This window comes from Mycteria americana, chromosome 4 (assembly GCF_035582795.1).
Source record: "Mycteria americana isolate JAX WOST 10 ecotype Jacksonville Zoo and Gardens chromosome 4, USCA_MyAme_1.0, whole genome shotgun sequence".
Taxonomy (NCBI): domain Eukaryota; kingdom Metazoa; phylum Chordata; class Aves; order Ciconiiformes; family Ciconiidae; genus Mycteria; species Mycteria americana.
The window spans coordinates 7,500,351-7,517,050 of NC_134368.1; the positions used below are offsets into that span (position 1 = coordinate 7,500,351).

The 16,700-nt window shown below is 45.2% G+C and overlaps 1 protein-coding gene across 6 annotated transcripts in view; it reads left to right on the forward strand.

The window, feature by feature from the left end:
• Positions 1–16,700, forward strand: part of REEP1 (receptor accessory protein 1) — a 70,305-nt gene that overhangs the window by 48,444 nt on the left and 5,161 nt on the right. The window contains exons 7-9 of one of the 6 annotated variants that reach the window (XM_075499533.1): positions 6,570–6,605; positions 8,191–8,270; positions 8,782–10,971. The exons of 1 other annotated variant lie outside the window; for it this stretch is intronic. In XM_075499533.1, the coding sequence (XP_075355648.1) occupies positions 6,570–6,605; positions 8,191–8,270; positions 8,782–8,838 (173 nt within the window). In that variant the 3' untranslated portion in view covers positions 8,839–10,971. Of the gene's footprint in view, positions 1–6,569; positions 6,606–8,190; positions 8,271–8,781; positions 10,972–15,254; positions 15,419–16,700 lie in introns of those variants that run through there. 4 more of the 6 variants (XM_075499532.1, XM_075499534.1, XM_075499535.1 and 1 more) reach the window with 4 other exon arrangements.

The window sequence follows — 16,700 nt, forward strand, 5'->3', positions numbered from 1 at the left end:
CCAAACATTTAATTGGAGATAGCTTTGCAGATCAGATCTCAAAAATTGAGACATGGAGGGTTATCCCAGGCAGGGGGTTCCAGATGGCTTCTGGGATTCCCGAACACCACCAAAGATCATGCAACTCAACTGCTGTGATGAGAAGCCACAGAAGGTTGCAGGCATGTTGCACTTGGTAGCTTGTGAAACATATGCTGGCAAGTTTGAAATTTAGCAGTTTCAGCTTGTGTGTGTTGAGGTCTGTGCAAACATTCACTGTGTTTCAAGCCTGTGTAGATTACTACCCCTTCTAGTTTGCTTTAGTTTTGGAATGTATTGGAAACGTCTTGTCTCATCCTTCTCTTAAAGAGTAGTCTTCAAGACCTTTACAAATTCTGAGAATTATAGGTCACAGACTTCTCTGTTTATTTTTTTTTTAACATCATCTGTTGAATAAATTCTCTTTACAGGTAAGCTGAAATAGCTAATAACATCAGTGGTGCACAGTGGTTTTATTCTGATGTTTATGTAAGGTCTTGTATACACTTCTCTTGAAGTAATCAATCTGAAAGTGTTCACATGCAGAATATACAACTTTTACTCCAAAAAAAAATTTCACATATCATTTCAATAACATTTTAAATAACAAATGGCACAAATAAAGCATAATTTAGTTATCTTAATTCCATGTTGTGTAGAGCAGCCTTTGTAGTTTTGTTCTTAAGGCAGCAAACTTAGCTCACCTGGCCACAAACCCCTGTCTTAACACACAAAAGTTTTTTATTTTGATTGCATATCATATCAATACTGTACAAGGATCTCTCAAAATGAATCTCTGGAAAATTGAATTGTTCATAAACTTTTCAAACTGAGCCTAGTGTTTATCACAAATTTTTGGATCTGAGTAATTTGAGATTTTGTTTTAAAATCTTCTTTTAATGAAAACAACACAAATTTGCAAAATATTCCAAGACCTTTATCTGTCCCATCTCACTTAGTGATTTCATTGAGGTCCCTAATCTAGGGACCCTGCTTGTAGGCCCCTTCTACACCTGCAGACAATACAGAGAGGCACCTCCAGAGGGTGATTTCACTCACAAGTGGTGGCATCGTGCTATGTGGAAGACTATGGCCACAGTTCTGCTCTCACTTTAAATCAGATTAAGTGAAAGAAGTGGTCCTGGTCTCTCCAGTCCTTGTGCTGTTTGGGTGGGCACAATAATATATGTATTCAGAATGTTTAGAGGGGCTAATTGATCAGAGTCATAACTATCGTGAGTGTGTATGGAAGAGTGTGATCTATCAGCCAGACTGTGTCACATCCTGAGGGCCATATTCGGGGTGAGATGACACTGTTCTAGGCACACCAGGCGCAGACATGGTCCCATCACTCCACCTTCCATACTTGTTTAGTTGGAGTGTTGCATGTAAGCAAGGGGCAGAGAGAATTTGCTACTGCCTATTAGTATGCTATGTATACATGTAATATATACATATATGAGTATGTGTATGAGCAGTCACTACAGAACAGCTGACACACAGCTCTTTTTCCTGTCCCAAAGCCCTTAGATAACACAAATGTCCATGTCAGCAATCCCCACTGTCTCTCAGAAACATTAGACTTCTCTTTATATTCCTGCTTTAGAGATAATGGGACTTAGTCTGACATCAGAGGGAGTCAGCAAAAATACCCTGGACTATCTGTTTAACATGAGCATGACTCAGCCAAAGACCTCACCTTTCTTGTAAAAGGTCTTTCTAACCAGCTGTTAGAAAGCCTGACAGCAGTAGCTGGGGTATACAAAGCAACTTTAAGAACATTAATAGAGAGCCTGGCTGGGGCTGCAAACATTGTACCTTTGGTCTGAGTAGAAATCTTGCTTTATGGAGACCTTTAGGGAAGGCTTGAAGGAACGGGTCCGGTGTCTGCAGAAGAAGTGGTGTAGTGGTTAGGAGGCAAGGCTGTGAGTTAGGACACGTGAATTCACACCCCGCTTTATTGCAAAATACTGGTATGACCTGGAGCGTACCTTTGTTCCTCAGTGTGTCTGTAAAACAGAACAAATTGTACTTCCCATGCCCAGTTCCTGAAAGCCATATGTGGTAGAAGATACTTGTGTATTTTAAGGTCAGTACCTTAGAAGATTTCTTATGTGGCTTTCCTGTACACCTTACTTCAGTGATTATAACATGTAAAATACCTGTGGAAAAGTCCTATCTGTGGATTGATCCCTGTTTTGTAAGAAGGTTTCTGTTTGTAGTAACAGCGCTCTACCTTGCTACTACCTCTGAGAAGTTTCTGGACATCTGAAATGTCCCTTTTTATGTTTTCCCTTCTTTTATTCTGTCCTTTGTTTCCCAGTCCAGGCATCTGAGAAGCTACATGTGGGTGTGCTGGGATCTTGATGACTTGCTGATCTGGGCGCTACTCGTATAGCCTTTCTTCTGCCATTTGTTCATTCAGGTGCTTCCACTCCCACCCATTTCTCTACATCCTCCATCCATACCAACCTATTACAGTCCTCTGCAAGTACAGCTCTCAAAGTCATTGCCTGAATTTACAGATGATCAGTAACTGTGGCAGGGACAGGAACCTGAAGCGTTATTTTGACTGGATGTGTTGAGGAGTGCTGCTGCACGTGGGGTTTGCCCGAGGAAGGGGGCATTGCTAGGCCACAGCCAACCTTACTAGTGGAAAAGCCAAGCACTGCTGTAGCAGTTGTAACCCTTTTCACTTCGGGACTGGCATCCCTGTGCCTGGGAGTGTGTGTGAGCATCAGTCAGTCCTACGGGGGTTGCAGTCTTTGATGAAGGAGTACATTCACAGATTGCCTATGGGAGTGCTTTTATAGCTCCCTTTTATTTCTCTCATATGGCTGTCAGGGATGTACAAAGGCTGAAGAATTAGTTTTGCACCTACCCAGGCTTTTAATTTTCTCAACAGGAGAGACAGCCACGTCAAAGGGAGAATAGCAGCCTTATGATAACGAGATGTCAAGTGCTACCCTCAGGTGATGGAACAGTCTAGCTATGGTCACTCAAGCTGTCCAGTAGTAAAGAGCTGTGGACTCGGGAAGAAATCCTGAGTTTGATACAGATGAAAAATACTTTCTTGTACTATTTTTGAGGGATTATTTTTAACTCGGACCGATTTGCTGATCTGCCTTACTGGGAGCCTCCAAAATAACTGTTTTGAGAGACCTTCGGGGAGATATGTTTTGAGATCAAGAGGCCACGAACTGGAAGCTCCTCAAGCCAGCTTTGCTACTGAACGAATGGTACATGGAAGCACACCCTCGCTTACAACAGTGAGGCAAAGACAAGAGGTGGCTTGTCAGGTTGAGGTAACAGGAGTTTAGATGGGTCCCATTCCCTGAGCAATGAAAACACAGCCAGATCTGGTGTGGAACTTGGTGTGGCTCAGTTCCAATCCTGTTATGTGACTGTGTTTAAGAGCAGATATGATACCTGAAAGAAAGTGATTTGGAAAGACAGGGGGATGAGAGAGAGGTCTGTTGTCTTCCCTGCACAGATGAGACTGCTGAAACTCAGGTTTGTCAGTATGAAACCCCCCACTCCCCCTTTGAGCACCAGGAGTGGTTCAGGTGCTGGTTTCACATCTCTTGGGCATGTTTCTCAAGCCCACTGAAACCCATGAAAAGACTTTCCTGACACTGGTGGGCTTTGGCTGTGGCCAAAAGCTGGCTGCAGGACCACGCTGTACTCAGGCTACATTAAATAACCACTCAGCTTGTTTCATTTCCATTGTTGTTATTTTTACAATGTGACTGGTGCTGGTTAGATGGATTTGTGACTCTCTGAATCCCCTCTTGACACAAAGCAGCATCTGAAGAGCTTGGCATTTAGTTAGTAACGGCCACATGCAGACACAGCAAAGGTTTATTTTTGCCTGCTGAAGAGTGTCTTATGAGGCCAAGAAATAGAATATGCAAGAGCTGCCTTGGAGACAAGGGGAATTACTCCTTCTTTTCCTCTACCTTTTGCTGCCTTTTTTTTTTTTCCCCTCTACCTTTTTCTGTCTTTGCTGCCTTTCAATGGTGTCCGCTATACGTTGAGCAGTCCCGCTCGTGCAGATGGCCTTCCGCAGGAGTGGGACTGCTCAGTGTATAGCAGGCTCCAGGTCAATTCACACCCATCCCACAGAAAGACCCTTCACTTCCTCCTCACACCCAGTCAAAAGCCACACACAGATAACACAAAGGGGCAAAGGCTGCTTTTGCCGTGATTTGTGTGTGGCTGCCGACCCCACACACAGCACATCACGTGAGGCATTGCCACTGCTCCTGAGAAGCACGTGCACACCTTCCTTTGACGCACACCGAAGAAACACAATGATTGCCCTTCTTCCACGTAGCAGGCCCACCACCTGTCCTCTTCATCTGATCTTTTGCTTTCTTGATTTAGTGTCCTGGCACCCTGATGATAGCCTGTGATATTTTAGCTTCGATGCATGTTCCAACCTGTGCTTCTTCCACAGGCAGAACTGCCCCTTTCTTTTGGGAACTCTAAATGTCATATGGCTACTCATCATTATGGAAAACTGGAAGCTCCAGAACAACGTTTCCAAATATTTTTCAAGGCAATCCTGTTGTTCTGGCAAATGTCCAGTAACAATCCACATACAGATGTGTCTTTAACAGTGGGGGGCTTTTGCACTTCTTAACCTTACAGTATTACCTTGAAAGCATCCTGGACAGCGCAGATAAAACTTGTTCCCTTGCAATGGCTGGTGAGTGACACGTGTGACTTGAGCAGTGGGATATTGGCCACTGTGTCGCATAGCTCAATCCCATAGCTGATGCAAACATGTCTCATGGTTGCTGATGTCAGTGGAAACCACCAGTGTGGGCTGGGCACTGGAGGCCAGCCTTGCTTTTGGGTGAGTCAGTGGGATATATTTCAGCAGCAGGAGATTTGTGTTGCATCACGGGACGGCCAGTGTCCAGAGCTGACGCTGTCTGGGCCAGAGGATCACATATTACGGAGCCACCCTCTGTATTGCCCAGACTGAGTGCCCTTTCTGCTGAAGCTTAACCCAGGAAGAGATCATTCTCAGCTGGAACAATTTCAAAGCAGAAATGTGCAGTATGCTTTCTGATACTCTCCAATCCTCTGTGCAGGAGAGAGTCAAGTCTATTTCTTGGTATTGCACTTAAGTGCTGAAGGCTTTGCAGGACAGAACAAAGGTGGGGAATATCAGCATTCAGGATATGTCTGAATAGCTCAGTCCCCACCAACCAGAAAAACTCCAGAAAGATGTGTGAGAACAACCCATATGTATATGTTGTATGAGGTCTCAAGAGAATAAACCTTCATAAAATTGATCAGCTACCTTCTGTGTAAAATCAGAGGCTAAACCCACAGCAGATCTCTTGAGGTTGGTTGAGACTCATCTCTTTTATACGAAGGCCATAGTTTCACAGCGGCATCCAGCCAATGTGAGGCAGCACTCCCGTTGAAAGGGTATGACTCAGCTGCTTGCTTCTGCCCCATACTGTCCTTTCCCTTGGACATGTTTAAATCTTATTTACGTATGCTGACCCCAGCCAGGGAGCTGTTTCAAGTTAAATGCTGTTCCTTGCTTCTAGGTTGCTCTTGACCTGGGTCAGATCCTGAAGCCAGTAGAGAGCAGCAGCACAGACATCAGCAATAGGACAAGGAAGGTGGAGGCCAGAGCGTGAGGGGCAATGGGACATCTGCTTTCAGCAGCAGTACTGGTTTATGCTGGTTTAAAATGACTGTGAAACTATGGAAGAACTTGCAGTATCTACAGTGCAGTATCTAAACTGAGCAAATAATAATAAATGATAATCTTACTAACCAAAGAAATCATACAGAGCTCAAACCTTTTTTTTCTCCAAAACCTTTTTATACCTGGAGTCATTGAAGCCACTGTGAGGATTAAATTGGAAGGCTCAAACTGGAAATTATTTCTAGGCTGTTTCCTGGAACAAAAGCTATTCCCAAGATGAAGCTGTAAAGGTCACACTTTTATGAACTGCTGTGAATCACCTGCATTTGCACTGAAGGGTCCAATGCAATTCCCTTGGTTGCTTTCATTCTTACAGCAATTCCAGCAAAACATAATTCCTGCAGGACTCCTCAGCACATTCTTGATTTAGGAAGATCAGGGATCTGTGGATAGTTTTCCTTCAGAAGCTGCATGAATGGCTGCACCAGTGCTTGTAGAAGTCTAAATCTACTGAAAAAAATCCAGGCATGTAGCTATACAAGTCCCAGTATTGCACCCTGTGTTTATTATCATACAGCCTTTTGCACTGTGTTACCTATTGCTTATCCACGCTCCCAGGCCCCTCTAGTCAGGAGTTATTTCTGTTTAGTGATCTGAGAACAGAGCCAGGGAGCTGTATGTAATCCCAGCCTTAACACCCATTAGGCACATAGCCTGGTGTCAGGCACGTTCCCGAGTCTGTGCTCCATGCTGGTGAATAGAGACGATCGTCCCTTAATGCACATGGGGGCTGTGAAGTCCACCCCAGGATGATACCAAGTGTTTTCTGAGAGGTAACTTAGCCTGATGAGTTCCTAACGCTCAGCTCCTCTTTCAGTGTGCACGTGTTGCTCAGTATGCCGACTCCTCAGAGGTGAGTGCTGGATTTCCTGAGCCCCGATACCCACGCGTCCCTTTTGGGCATGACCACGTTCCCCAGCCTGGCTTGCTCCTGCCGCTCGTACTCACTGGGTTTCCTAACACCAGGGGAACAAACTTGGGGAAGGCCAGGCTGTGAGTGAGTTTGTGAGCTCTGTGTGTGCTGATGGCAAGTATTGTGGTGCTTCTCACCTTACTGACCTGTGTGACTGGAGGCTGGGGAGTGTTTCTCTGGAGAAAAACCTCACTCCTTTCCGTTCTAGAGGATGTACCACTGTTCTTGCTGCACTAGTGTAACTCCTGCCCCGTATTCCCCAGCGCTAGCATAAAACTGCAGGGAAACCAGCAAGAGCAAACCTTCCTCAGTCCCAGCCCTGCTTTGCTCTGTTCCCTAAGGATCGGCACGTATTTCTCTGTTTGTGGAGAGGACACTTGCGTTTGGGATGAGCAGGGTAAATAACAAAGCCCAGTAGCAGACCCTGGTACGATGAAATAGGGTTGAACAGACTGACCCAGCTTCAGTCTGTGCTAGAGCCATTTTTGAAAAATGTCCCAGTGTCCCCAGTGTTGCTTGTGGTTACAAACTCAGGAGTGTAGTGAACGGTTTAGCTACCGGTGGTCTTTACAATGCTGCGCCAGTTAGCTCGGTTGCTAAGAGCTGAGCCGTATCACTTCTGCATTTTGTCCCAGTGGCAGATGAAAGGAGGGGGAGGCCTCTGATCTGGGCATGCATGCCAGAGGATGGGGCTGCCAAGCAGCTTGACTAGGGAGAAAGAAGAAATCCAGACTGTCAGTGTCTCATGTTGGTGGAAGCAAAAGACCTTTGTAACTCCTTCACTTCTCATCTCATGTGCTTTTTGTTTATTTTGCACACTGTAATCAACCTGGGGATGGCAGCAGAGGGATTGAAGGATCACAGTGCTGCCACCGTGCTGCAGCCATCGCTGCTGGCTCCTGTTACTTCCAGAGTACTGGGATGTGCGTTCCCACTGCCTTGCACCTGATGTGCCATGCAGCCCTGTGCAGCATTAATGTTTGGAGGCTGGTGATCCCAGCCTGACACTGTCTCCTTGCACACTGCTTAGGTGGCAAACCGACTCTCATATTTGGTTTGTCACCCTCCCTGTTGTCCTTTTCCAGTTCTTTTCACTAGCACATTTGGGGTGAGTGCCACTGTGCAGGAGAATGAAGCCTGTTTAAGGTGGTATCTGTTTAAGCAGTCATGAAACACTTGTATTCATAGTGCATTTTATCAGCACCCTTCTAATGTTAGCCTAAACTGATTGTATGGATTTGACTTCAAAGTGTTATTTATAAAAAGAATCACTGAATCCTTAAGTGCTTAATAGTCATGAGTTAATCTTTGAAGAGTCATTTAATGACACTATAGCAGTAATCAGTCCAATATGTTTACAAATTGGGCCCAAAGTCATGTTGATCTGGTTTAAATTGCATGCCCTGTCTTTCAGATTGGCTTGTTTTACTTTTTTTTTTCCCCTGACATAACCTAGTCCCTTGGACCATGTCAATAGGGATATGCTGAGGCTCTATCTCATAGAGGGTTCATTCTCTTTCCACAGGCTGCCCTTTCTCTGTCGCCAAGGCAATAGATGCATTAATGCACTCTCCGACAACGGCCTGCCGTTTAAAATGCTCCTTTGTAAGTGCAGCTTTGGTAGCTTAGAGAGCTGACTACGTAATGTGAACACGCTTTCTCAATGCCACAAAAAGCAGGGGGAAGAAAGAAGCTAAGTTTGTTTAGCTAGGACTAAGTTGTCCTAAACTATTGGCCCTCATCTTTCCTTGGTGCAAACTTTTGTGTAGCCAGTTTCAGAGTACAATTGTTAACAGTACTCATCTCCAAAGAGTGTATAATCTAAATGGACAGATAGTCAAGCCTTACCTCAAGCAGGAATGCTGAAGGCTGGTTTAGAGCCATGATGCAGCCTTTTTGGCAGGAGCAGTTGCCTTAATGTTTTTGCAGATGAAACTCAATTGTTTCTCTTGCTGGCTGACTCATAGAAACCCCCACAGCTCTTAGGAGAGCACAGGCTGGTGGGAGCAAAAGTCTGTCCATCCCACTCCCTAGATGATATCCTGAGAGAAGCATCGGACAAGATAAAAATAGTTTGGGCCAAAACATGGTGGTTTCATGACTATCTGGCTTGCAGGTGCCATGGGAGTGTGCATTTATGCGGAGACTGAAGACCAGGCTGAGTGCAGCGTGAGCTCACCCTGTACAGGAGCAAATCTGTCACTGTCAGCGGTGATGGGCTCCTCTGCCGCTGAAGATGTTTGCTTGACAGAAGAGCTCCTTCCTGCCCAGTTGCCTCACTCCAGCCAGCCTCACGGTCTGCACATGACAAAGGGTTGACACAATTCAGGACATTCATCTTCCTTTGCTCTGGGCAGCTTCACTAAATACAAGTGTGTTCCAGTAGATATACTCCAGCATGTCTTCTTGACAGCTTCTGTGTCAGCTCTTCTTGCTCTTGTTCAGTGGCAGGCCTTTGCTGGCAGAACTCCTTCCAGGTCTTTATACAAGTTTCTGATTTATCGCTTCTATGTTCACGGCCTGTGCAAAGTCAGGCTGCAGCATTAAAGAACAACGGTACAATTACGTAAGGGCTCTTTTTCCCCTTCAGGAAGGACAGAGTGAAAATCTCCAGGGATATCTGTTTGTCTTTTGGCAGTGCCTGGTAAATGCTTAAACGCTGGTCAATATTAAACAAGCTTGCTTGGAACTGGCATTTAAGAAGTAACAAATACTATGTTCAGTGGTATTCTCTCAACTAACGTCTCTTAGGTGCTGTTGCACAGCCCTGTGGCATGGTTGAGAGGGAGGAACAATTTTAATCCTTGCAGAGAATAAATATATCTAGCAGATATTGAAGAATCAGCTGCATATCAGGAGAACTGTCGCGGCTGCATGTATTTGAGGGGGCATTTAATACTAAAATGCTAATCAGGAGCCTCAGGCAATGTAAGAAATGTGCAAGGATATTAGTGATGAATGCGATTGTTTTTTGAGTGTGCACCACAGGGTTGTGCTCCATAGCAGTGACTGATACAGTAATGTACACCTTAAAAACTACAGCTCAGCAGTGACTGACGGTCAGCCTAGCCAACATGTTCAGTCAGCCATCAACAAGGTGTTGCAGCATAAAGCCAGCCCCTGGAGTTTTTCCAGTAAAACAATGTTGGATCTGTTCCTACATGTGATTGTCATCCTGAAGACAAGGTGACAGATCACACACAATCAGCAGTACAGCTCAGCGAGGACCTCAATGGGACATTCACTTAATTGTGTTTTAAACAAATCACCTTATTGGTATATTAGATGTATCCAATGCCTACTTTGTGGTACGCTGCAAATTGCACATGAGATTATTACAGTGGAAAGTACTCTTAAAAAACTAATTGACTTTGCATCAAGGGGGCTGTTCATATATCTCTGAACTAATTCAATTAAATGGTGTAGGTGGTTTCATTTTTGTTCTTAGCCAGTTTTGCTTCCAGCTCTTGTGCTGGGATTTACAGATTTTTTTTTTTAACCTTTCTCTCACTGAGCTTAAAGAACAAGCAAGAACTTTCCGTTGCTCTAGTCATTTTGTTCCCTAAAACTTCCCATTACTAAATGTTGAATCAAATTTTTACAGGGATGGTTTTCATCACTTTGCAACACTACCTCTGAATGGCAATTTGGGAGTTTCTCTGGGTATTTAAAAATACTTTCATAGTTATTTTGGTTATTTCAGGGGAGGAAAAATTTTCATACAAAATCAGTAGGTTCTTTAAGTCCATTTGCATTTTAGCAACAGAAATTTAAAACATTCATTGTCATTTAATAAACTCCAGTTGAACCACACATATTATGAAAGTGAAGATGAAGATTTCTGTGCTCTGAAACAATGTTCCTTCCCCCTCTACACCCAAATGTTTTCCCCTAACAGTTTATTCTTTCCTTTTCTCTATGTAAATATTATGGGACTCTGATGTAAGTGTTACACATTGCATGAGTTTTCTTCTGAGGTGTTTGGAATAGACTAGCACTTAACAACTTAATCATTTGTGGGATGTGTTTTCATTAACGGATGACTTTGTTGATGTGATTAGACTTGTTTGCTTTGGTTGTACTTGACTTCAGCTTTGGAAGGGATGTCTGCCTCTGTTTTGTGGCTCCTGGGCAGTGTGTGCTGGTGGAGTTGGCTGCTCCTACCTTCTTGGTTTGGCAATGAAAACTATTGGGGAAGTACATGACTTGTGTCAGTGTCTTTTGGAAATGATGGCAAATTTGTCTTTGTTGCAGGGAAAAGAAGCTGATCGCCATCATATAATAAATATCTGCTCTCTTGCTCTTACTAAGTGGTGTGCAAACCTCCTTATATGAATTATCCCCTGGAAAGGCTTAGCTCTGGAGTGACTTTGTCTTCCATTACAATAATACAATACCTTGCTCCTGGTTTGTGTAGTCTGTGACTGTGGTTTTCCCCATTGCTCCCGAAGAATTACAGTGACAGGAGAAAGAAGTATTGCCTGGGAAAATAAGGGGGGTCCAGCTTCTCTCAAAGGTATTGGGGTGCCTGATTCCCACTGTAACTGTATTTAAATGTCCAAATTTTTCAGAGGATCTAGATCAAAGTCCTTTGCTCCTCTGTAATTAGAGTGGGTCAGGCCCTGACTCCTGTTGTACTCATGAAAATCCATAGGAGTTACTCTGGATTTAAACAGCAGCATAGATCAGAGCCTGAATCAAAGCACTTGCTGAAAAAACAGCCTGCTACTGAATCCCATTTGTTGCTGTAGAATGAGTTTTGCAAGTGAGATTTTTTAGCCTATGTAGAATCACACAGATTAAAGATGATGACGATCTGGCCCTACATTCCCTTGTCTGTGCTGGGTTGTTCCCTGTGGTGCATTTAATAGCTTAGATCCCAACCCTGTCTACTTTAACTTGAAATATGCCCAGCTTCAGGGCTTCCCACAAAATGTGTTGGTTGTATCGGTTCCCTGGGAAGGAATTAGGATAGGATGATAGGAACTGGAATTAAGGGGTCCCTTTCCTTATGCTGTTTACAGTCAGATTCTGTCTTGCCTTAGTGAAGAGAGGAGTATAATCTCATCTGGATACTGAAAAGACATTTACAAGAGGCAGCAGCAGCTTTAGCCCTGGCACACTAGCCGATTTCCCATTTCTGCAGCAATTCTGCCCCTCCACGCAAAGGTGTGGAGCCATAAATGTACGAGGTGGAGACACCCGAAACACAGCCTGCTCTGAGATGGGGAGTGAGAGTCTCCCAAAGACGAGAGAGCCAGGGGAGATGTCTGGCACGTGGTCCATGCTTTTACGAAGCCACCTCCTGACTGTGACATGGTCCCTGGGGCTGTCAGCTGCTTCCCTGGAGCAGCACACGCTGCTGGCTCTGCGACTTGGGGGACATCTGATAGTGGCCTGCAGCCCCACAGTCTCAGATCCTAAAGGCGGCTCTTAGGAACACACAGGAGGTCACCCAAGGCCAAGTGCTGTCCTCAAGAAGCCTGTGCCAGCCCTGACAACATGTTTTGCTCCTCAGTTTTCACCTTCTCACCTCACCTTCACCTCAAACCTTGGTGTCCCCGCACCCATCCATTCACTTTAAGCCTCCATCTCCTTTCTCACTAATTCCTCACATGTGTGCTTATTATTCTGGTTAATCCCCTGCTTCACATTTTCTCCTGCAGAGGACTCACTCTCTTGGTGTAGGAAGATTAGTTTTTTATCCTGTCATCACTCTATTCACAAAAAAAACAACTTCAGAGTTGGCACTCACACAGCAGCAGCCCTTCGGAGATGAGTTGCCTCCAGTCCCATAACAGTGTAATGCTTCCACAAACGTGGGACAAAGTCTGGCACCCCAGATCAATACAAAGTTGGGGTTGCCCACAATACAGATGTCCTTCCAAAGGCAGGATGGGCAGGGAATCCTCCCTTCTTGTTCCAGGTCTTAGAAAAAGGTCCTTCTGTATTCAAGGTATGCTCTCGTCAGTGGTCAGAAATGTCTTGGAAAGGCCTGGGATAGACCCACTTCTTCCCTTTTCCAGTTCAGTGAGGCTGAAGCAAAACTGGTTCTCATTTGGCTGGTTTTCAGTGCCTCATTCACAATGAGATGGAGCAGGGGAGAAGAGGGCCTCAGCCCAACTTCCAGTGGACTTCACAGACCTCTCTGCTGCGGGGGTCAAAGCAGTATGTGCCTGCTTGGAGGCTGAGCTCTCCTCTTGATCTTCGTGGAAGCAGCTCCAGGACATGGATATGACGCTGAGGCTGATGGGGAGAACGGAAGAGCCTGCAGGAGGCTGGGCCTCTGCTGTGCCTGTCATGGAGACGGGCGCTGCAGGTGGCAGAGCTGCCTGGATATCTTTTTCACACAGCACCCAATTCGAGAGAGAGAATAATATCGGAGAAAGCAACGTATGCTAGAAAAGCATGGGATTCCCGGGAGTGTTATCAGGGCTGACAGTTCCTTCTGTCTCCTTTTGCAGTGGAGCGGCTGGCTGTAGGAGAAAAGGAGCAGGGCACATTTGCCTAATCCTGTATGCTCTCAGCTTCAGCAGCTAGCATCTCCACAGTCTGGTCACCGAACACTCTAATTCTGGTTCTCAAACATCCCTCTGTCCTGCCCCCTTTGAAGTCCTCTTTTTCCTGGGCAAAGCCGTTGTTTCCTCGCAGCAGCACGTGGCTGGGGGTGTGTTGTTGGGCCAGCCTGCAGTCCACATCTGAGGGACCTCTGGGGAAGAGGGCGGCTGGGAGCAGCCATATGGATTGGTGCTGGGGGCAGTACTTAGCCTCCAGGCTGCAGATTTGGGCATGTTTCGTTCAGGTTTTGCTCAAGCTCTGAACAAACAGCATTAAAACCAAACTTGACTCCATTTTTCATTGGCTTAGAGAGGCACAAAGACCAACTCCCACATCCAAGATGACCTAGGCTAGACTCCTCCTGAATATCTCACTTTCCAAGTGGAAGGATAATATAGTAATTAAAATAAAATGTTCCTGACATTTGCCATGTGGACTAGAGAACATTTAATTCTCCCCACAGTGTATTCTTAACACCACAGTCATATACAGAAAAAAACCAATTCAGCATTGTCCTGGGCCTCTCTGCAACGTGACTATCAGCATTTTCAGTACAGCTGGGTAAAAGTCAACTTCTGGCTCTTCCTGGAAACCTGTGATGGCGTCTTACAGCCTGTCCATGCAAATGGTGATAAAGGGGTAGGAACACAGGGTTAGTGGCCAGAGGATGGTGTGAACCGCTCTCTCAAGCAGCAGCCGCATCCTGTGGGTTGAACGCAGGGGCTGAGAGCGTTTAGCTGCTGACTTGAATTTGGCACTGGAGAGAGCCCCAGTGACCTGCTCGTGACTTGTGGTGTTGCTGTAGCCAAATCACTTCCCTTTTGTCTCTCCATTATCTGCTGAAAGAGCTGTTGGAGAATTCAGTTCTTCTGTGCTTTAAGGATCTAAATGGATTAATAAGTATTAGACGTTTAAAAATCCTTTTTGGTTTTAGTATTTGGGTTTTAGTCTTTGGTCCAGCAGAGTCTTACAGTCAGGCTGAGACAAGAAGCACGGAGCATTATTTCTATGTATGTTTATGCAACAGTCTAAGTATAGGGCCAGTAATTGTGGTTAATGCCATCTAAACAGCAAACACTTCCACTCCTGACATATTTCAGAATGAAAAAAGCCTAACTATCAGTCAAACACAGAAAGCTCCAGCCCTGCTGATAAGAAACTGTCTGTGGAGATGCAGAAAGCTTGGTCACTCTGGGTGTCCTTTGCTGTACCTCTTGCTTTGGACTGGCCATTAAAAATACCATCCTGCTTCACTGTCTGGATTTAAGGCAGCAAATGGATTGTGTTGTGCAACATGACCAGTCCCACAAAGATCTTGCCATAAGTTACAAGGTTAAGAACCACCAAGCAGGTGTTAGTGGTCTGTAGTCATGGGGCCATAATCTGCCTTCAAATCCATCAGTGGAGTTAATGCTCCATAAGATTTACTCCAGAGTGACAGAAGAGAGACTTTCCCCCACTGTGGTCTTGCAGCAACACACCCACTTGCTAAGGGTCCATTCAATGCCTGTTGAAGCTTTTGGTTAACATCAGTGGATCTCAGACTGGGTGCTTGGCTTGAGCTCTCTCAGCTTCAAGTCAGTTCGTGCTGCCATGCTTCATATTTCTGCATCCCAGGCAGCTCTCTCCATACTGTCCAGAGGGCTTCAACACTCATTTGGTGTCTTCTAGAGGACACTCCTTCTGGAAGCAGTAGATGCAGGAACAATGGATGGAATCAGTGATTCAAGAAATCAGCTATTTTATTTATCCCTAAGCCAGACAAAAAAATCTCTTTCTAGAGTCAACCTCCAGAACATCAGAGGCTGTGAATTTAGTCTCAATTCTATGTACAGTAATCCAAATAGAGCTTATAATGGCTTCATAAACGAGCCTTTTGATTTCTAACCCCACAGCTGCTATTACTAGAGTGTGATGTGTGAACCTTCTGTCTATTAATCCCTGGAAGATGCATGGCTTTGCAGTGATGTGGCATTTGGCAGTGTGAATCAAACCATCTCTGATTTCGTCATCCTTTGTCTTCATGTTTAGACTGTAAATGGCCGTGTTAAATAGGTGTGGACAATAAGTATGAAAAGCCACCTGAGGCAAACTGTGAAACAAAAGGCTCTGTGTTCTCAGATGATGAAGAGAACGATTCATTGGATTGTGCATCCATGAACAAAAGGCCCAAAAAGAAGGATCAACCCCTTGAGGTACTTCCATATTGTCAAGGCTCCTCCTTCTGTGACATTCCTTGAATCTTCAACTGAATGAATATCTCTCTTTGGTCTAAAAACACTGAGTCCAAATAATACATTTCTGGTCTTTCAGGGCTGGGTCTTGCTATGGGTTTGCTCACTTTTCTGCATGTGTGGATTTCCTGAAAGAAGTCTGAATTAGTGCCTGTGGAGATAATAGTTATACGGGGCTTCAGAGTTGGATCTGAATCGCAAAACTTTTATCTAGCTCTAAACCATGTGCTAATGTGGAGGTATTTGAGCGAGAGGATTTGGATATCAACTGCTAGTTGATTTTTCATGTCTGTAGAGGAAAATATATTCTCACCCCCAAGGCAGGATAGTTATGGTGAGAACAGCCAGCACCCACAGCCAGAGCCCTCACAGTTCAGAGCCCAGTCCCTCTAACTTGAGTTCGCACCTAGCCAAACCCCACTGACACCAGCGGCAGTTCTTCCTTCATGACTTCGGTAGGTTTTTGAATCAGGCACTGTATTAACAAGTATGCTTTAAGTTGCTTCATGGAAACAAAAGAACTAAAGGAGATGCAGATCTCGCACTGTGGTTTGCTAAAAGCAATTTTAGCAACATTTTGTTGTGGAAGAAATAAAACCTCCATGGGAGATGCTGTAGGCAAAGACTCCTTCCAGATCTGGGCAGGGGGGATGGAGCCACAGCCAGCAGCTCTCAGATCCAAGCTGGGAGATCTCGACCCTCCCCTTGGCTCAGTATGAGGCAGCTGGAGCAGTGTGGTTTGGTAAGCAGTTGTGTGATCTTGTAGTGGGTTGTCCTAGCTCTGGGGGATCTCACCAAAAGCTGGGGGGCTCTGTTCTTACTGTGGAAAGGTGCAGCTGTGACACAGCCTCTGTTGCTACTCTCAGAGCTGTCAAGTGGCCTCCCAGAGGAGGCAGAGCTATTCATTCCTGATTTAAGAGTCTTTACTGTGCAGTTAATGGCTGCTTTAGTCTAAGAGCCATCTGGCTTCCCCAAGAGCATCCTTCTCCCAAGCTGCAGGAGATACTGCTGTGGTTGTCAGGCTGTGTCCCGGAGCTCCTGGTTTACAGGTAGTGACTCAGAGCCAGCAGCTATGGAGTCTGGCTGGTGTGGGATCCCTGCCTGCCATACACAGCAGCTTTCTTCCTCAGCTTTTCTCCTCCAGCTGTGCCTTTCTGGATGCAGCCACCACATCCAGCTCTGTTGTGCTTTTGGGAGTTCACAGTGGGAACTTGGGGTAAAATTTCAGGCTTGGAAGATGGGA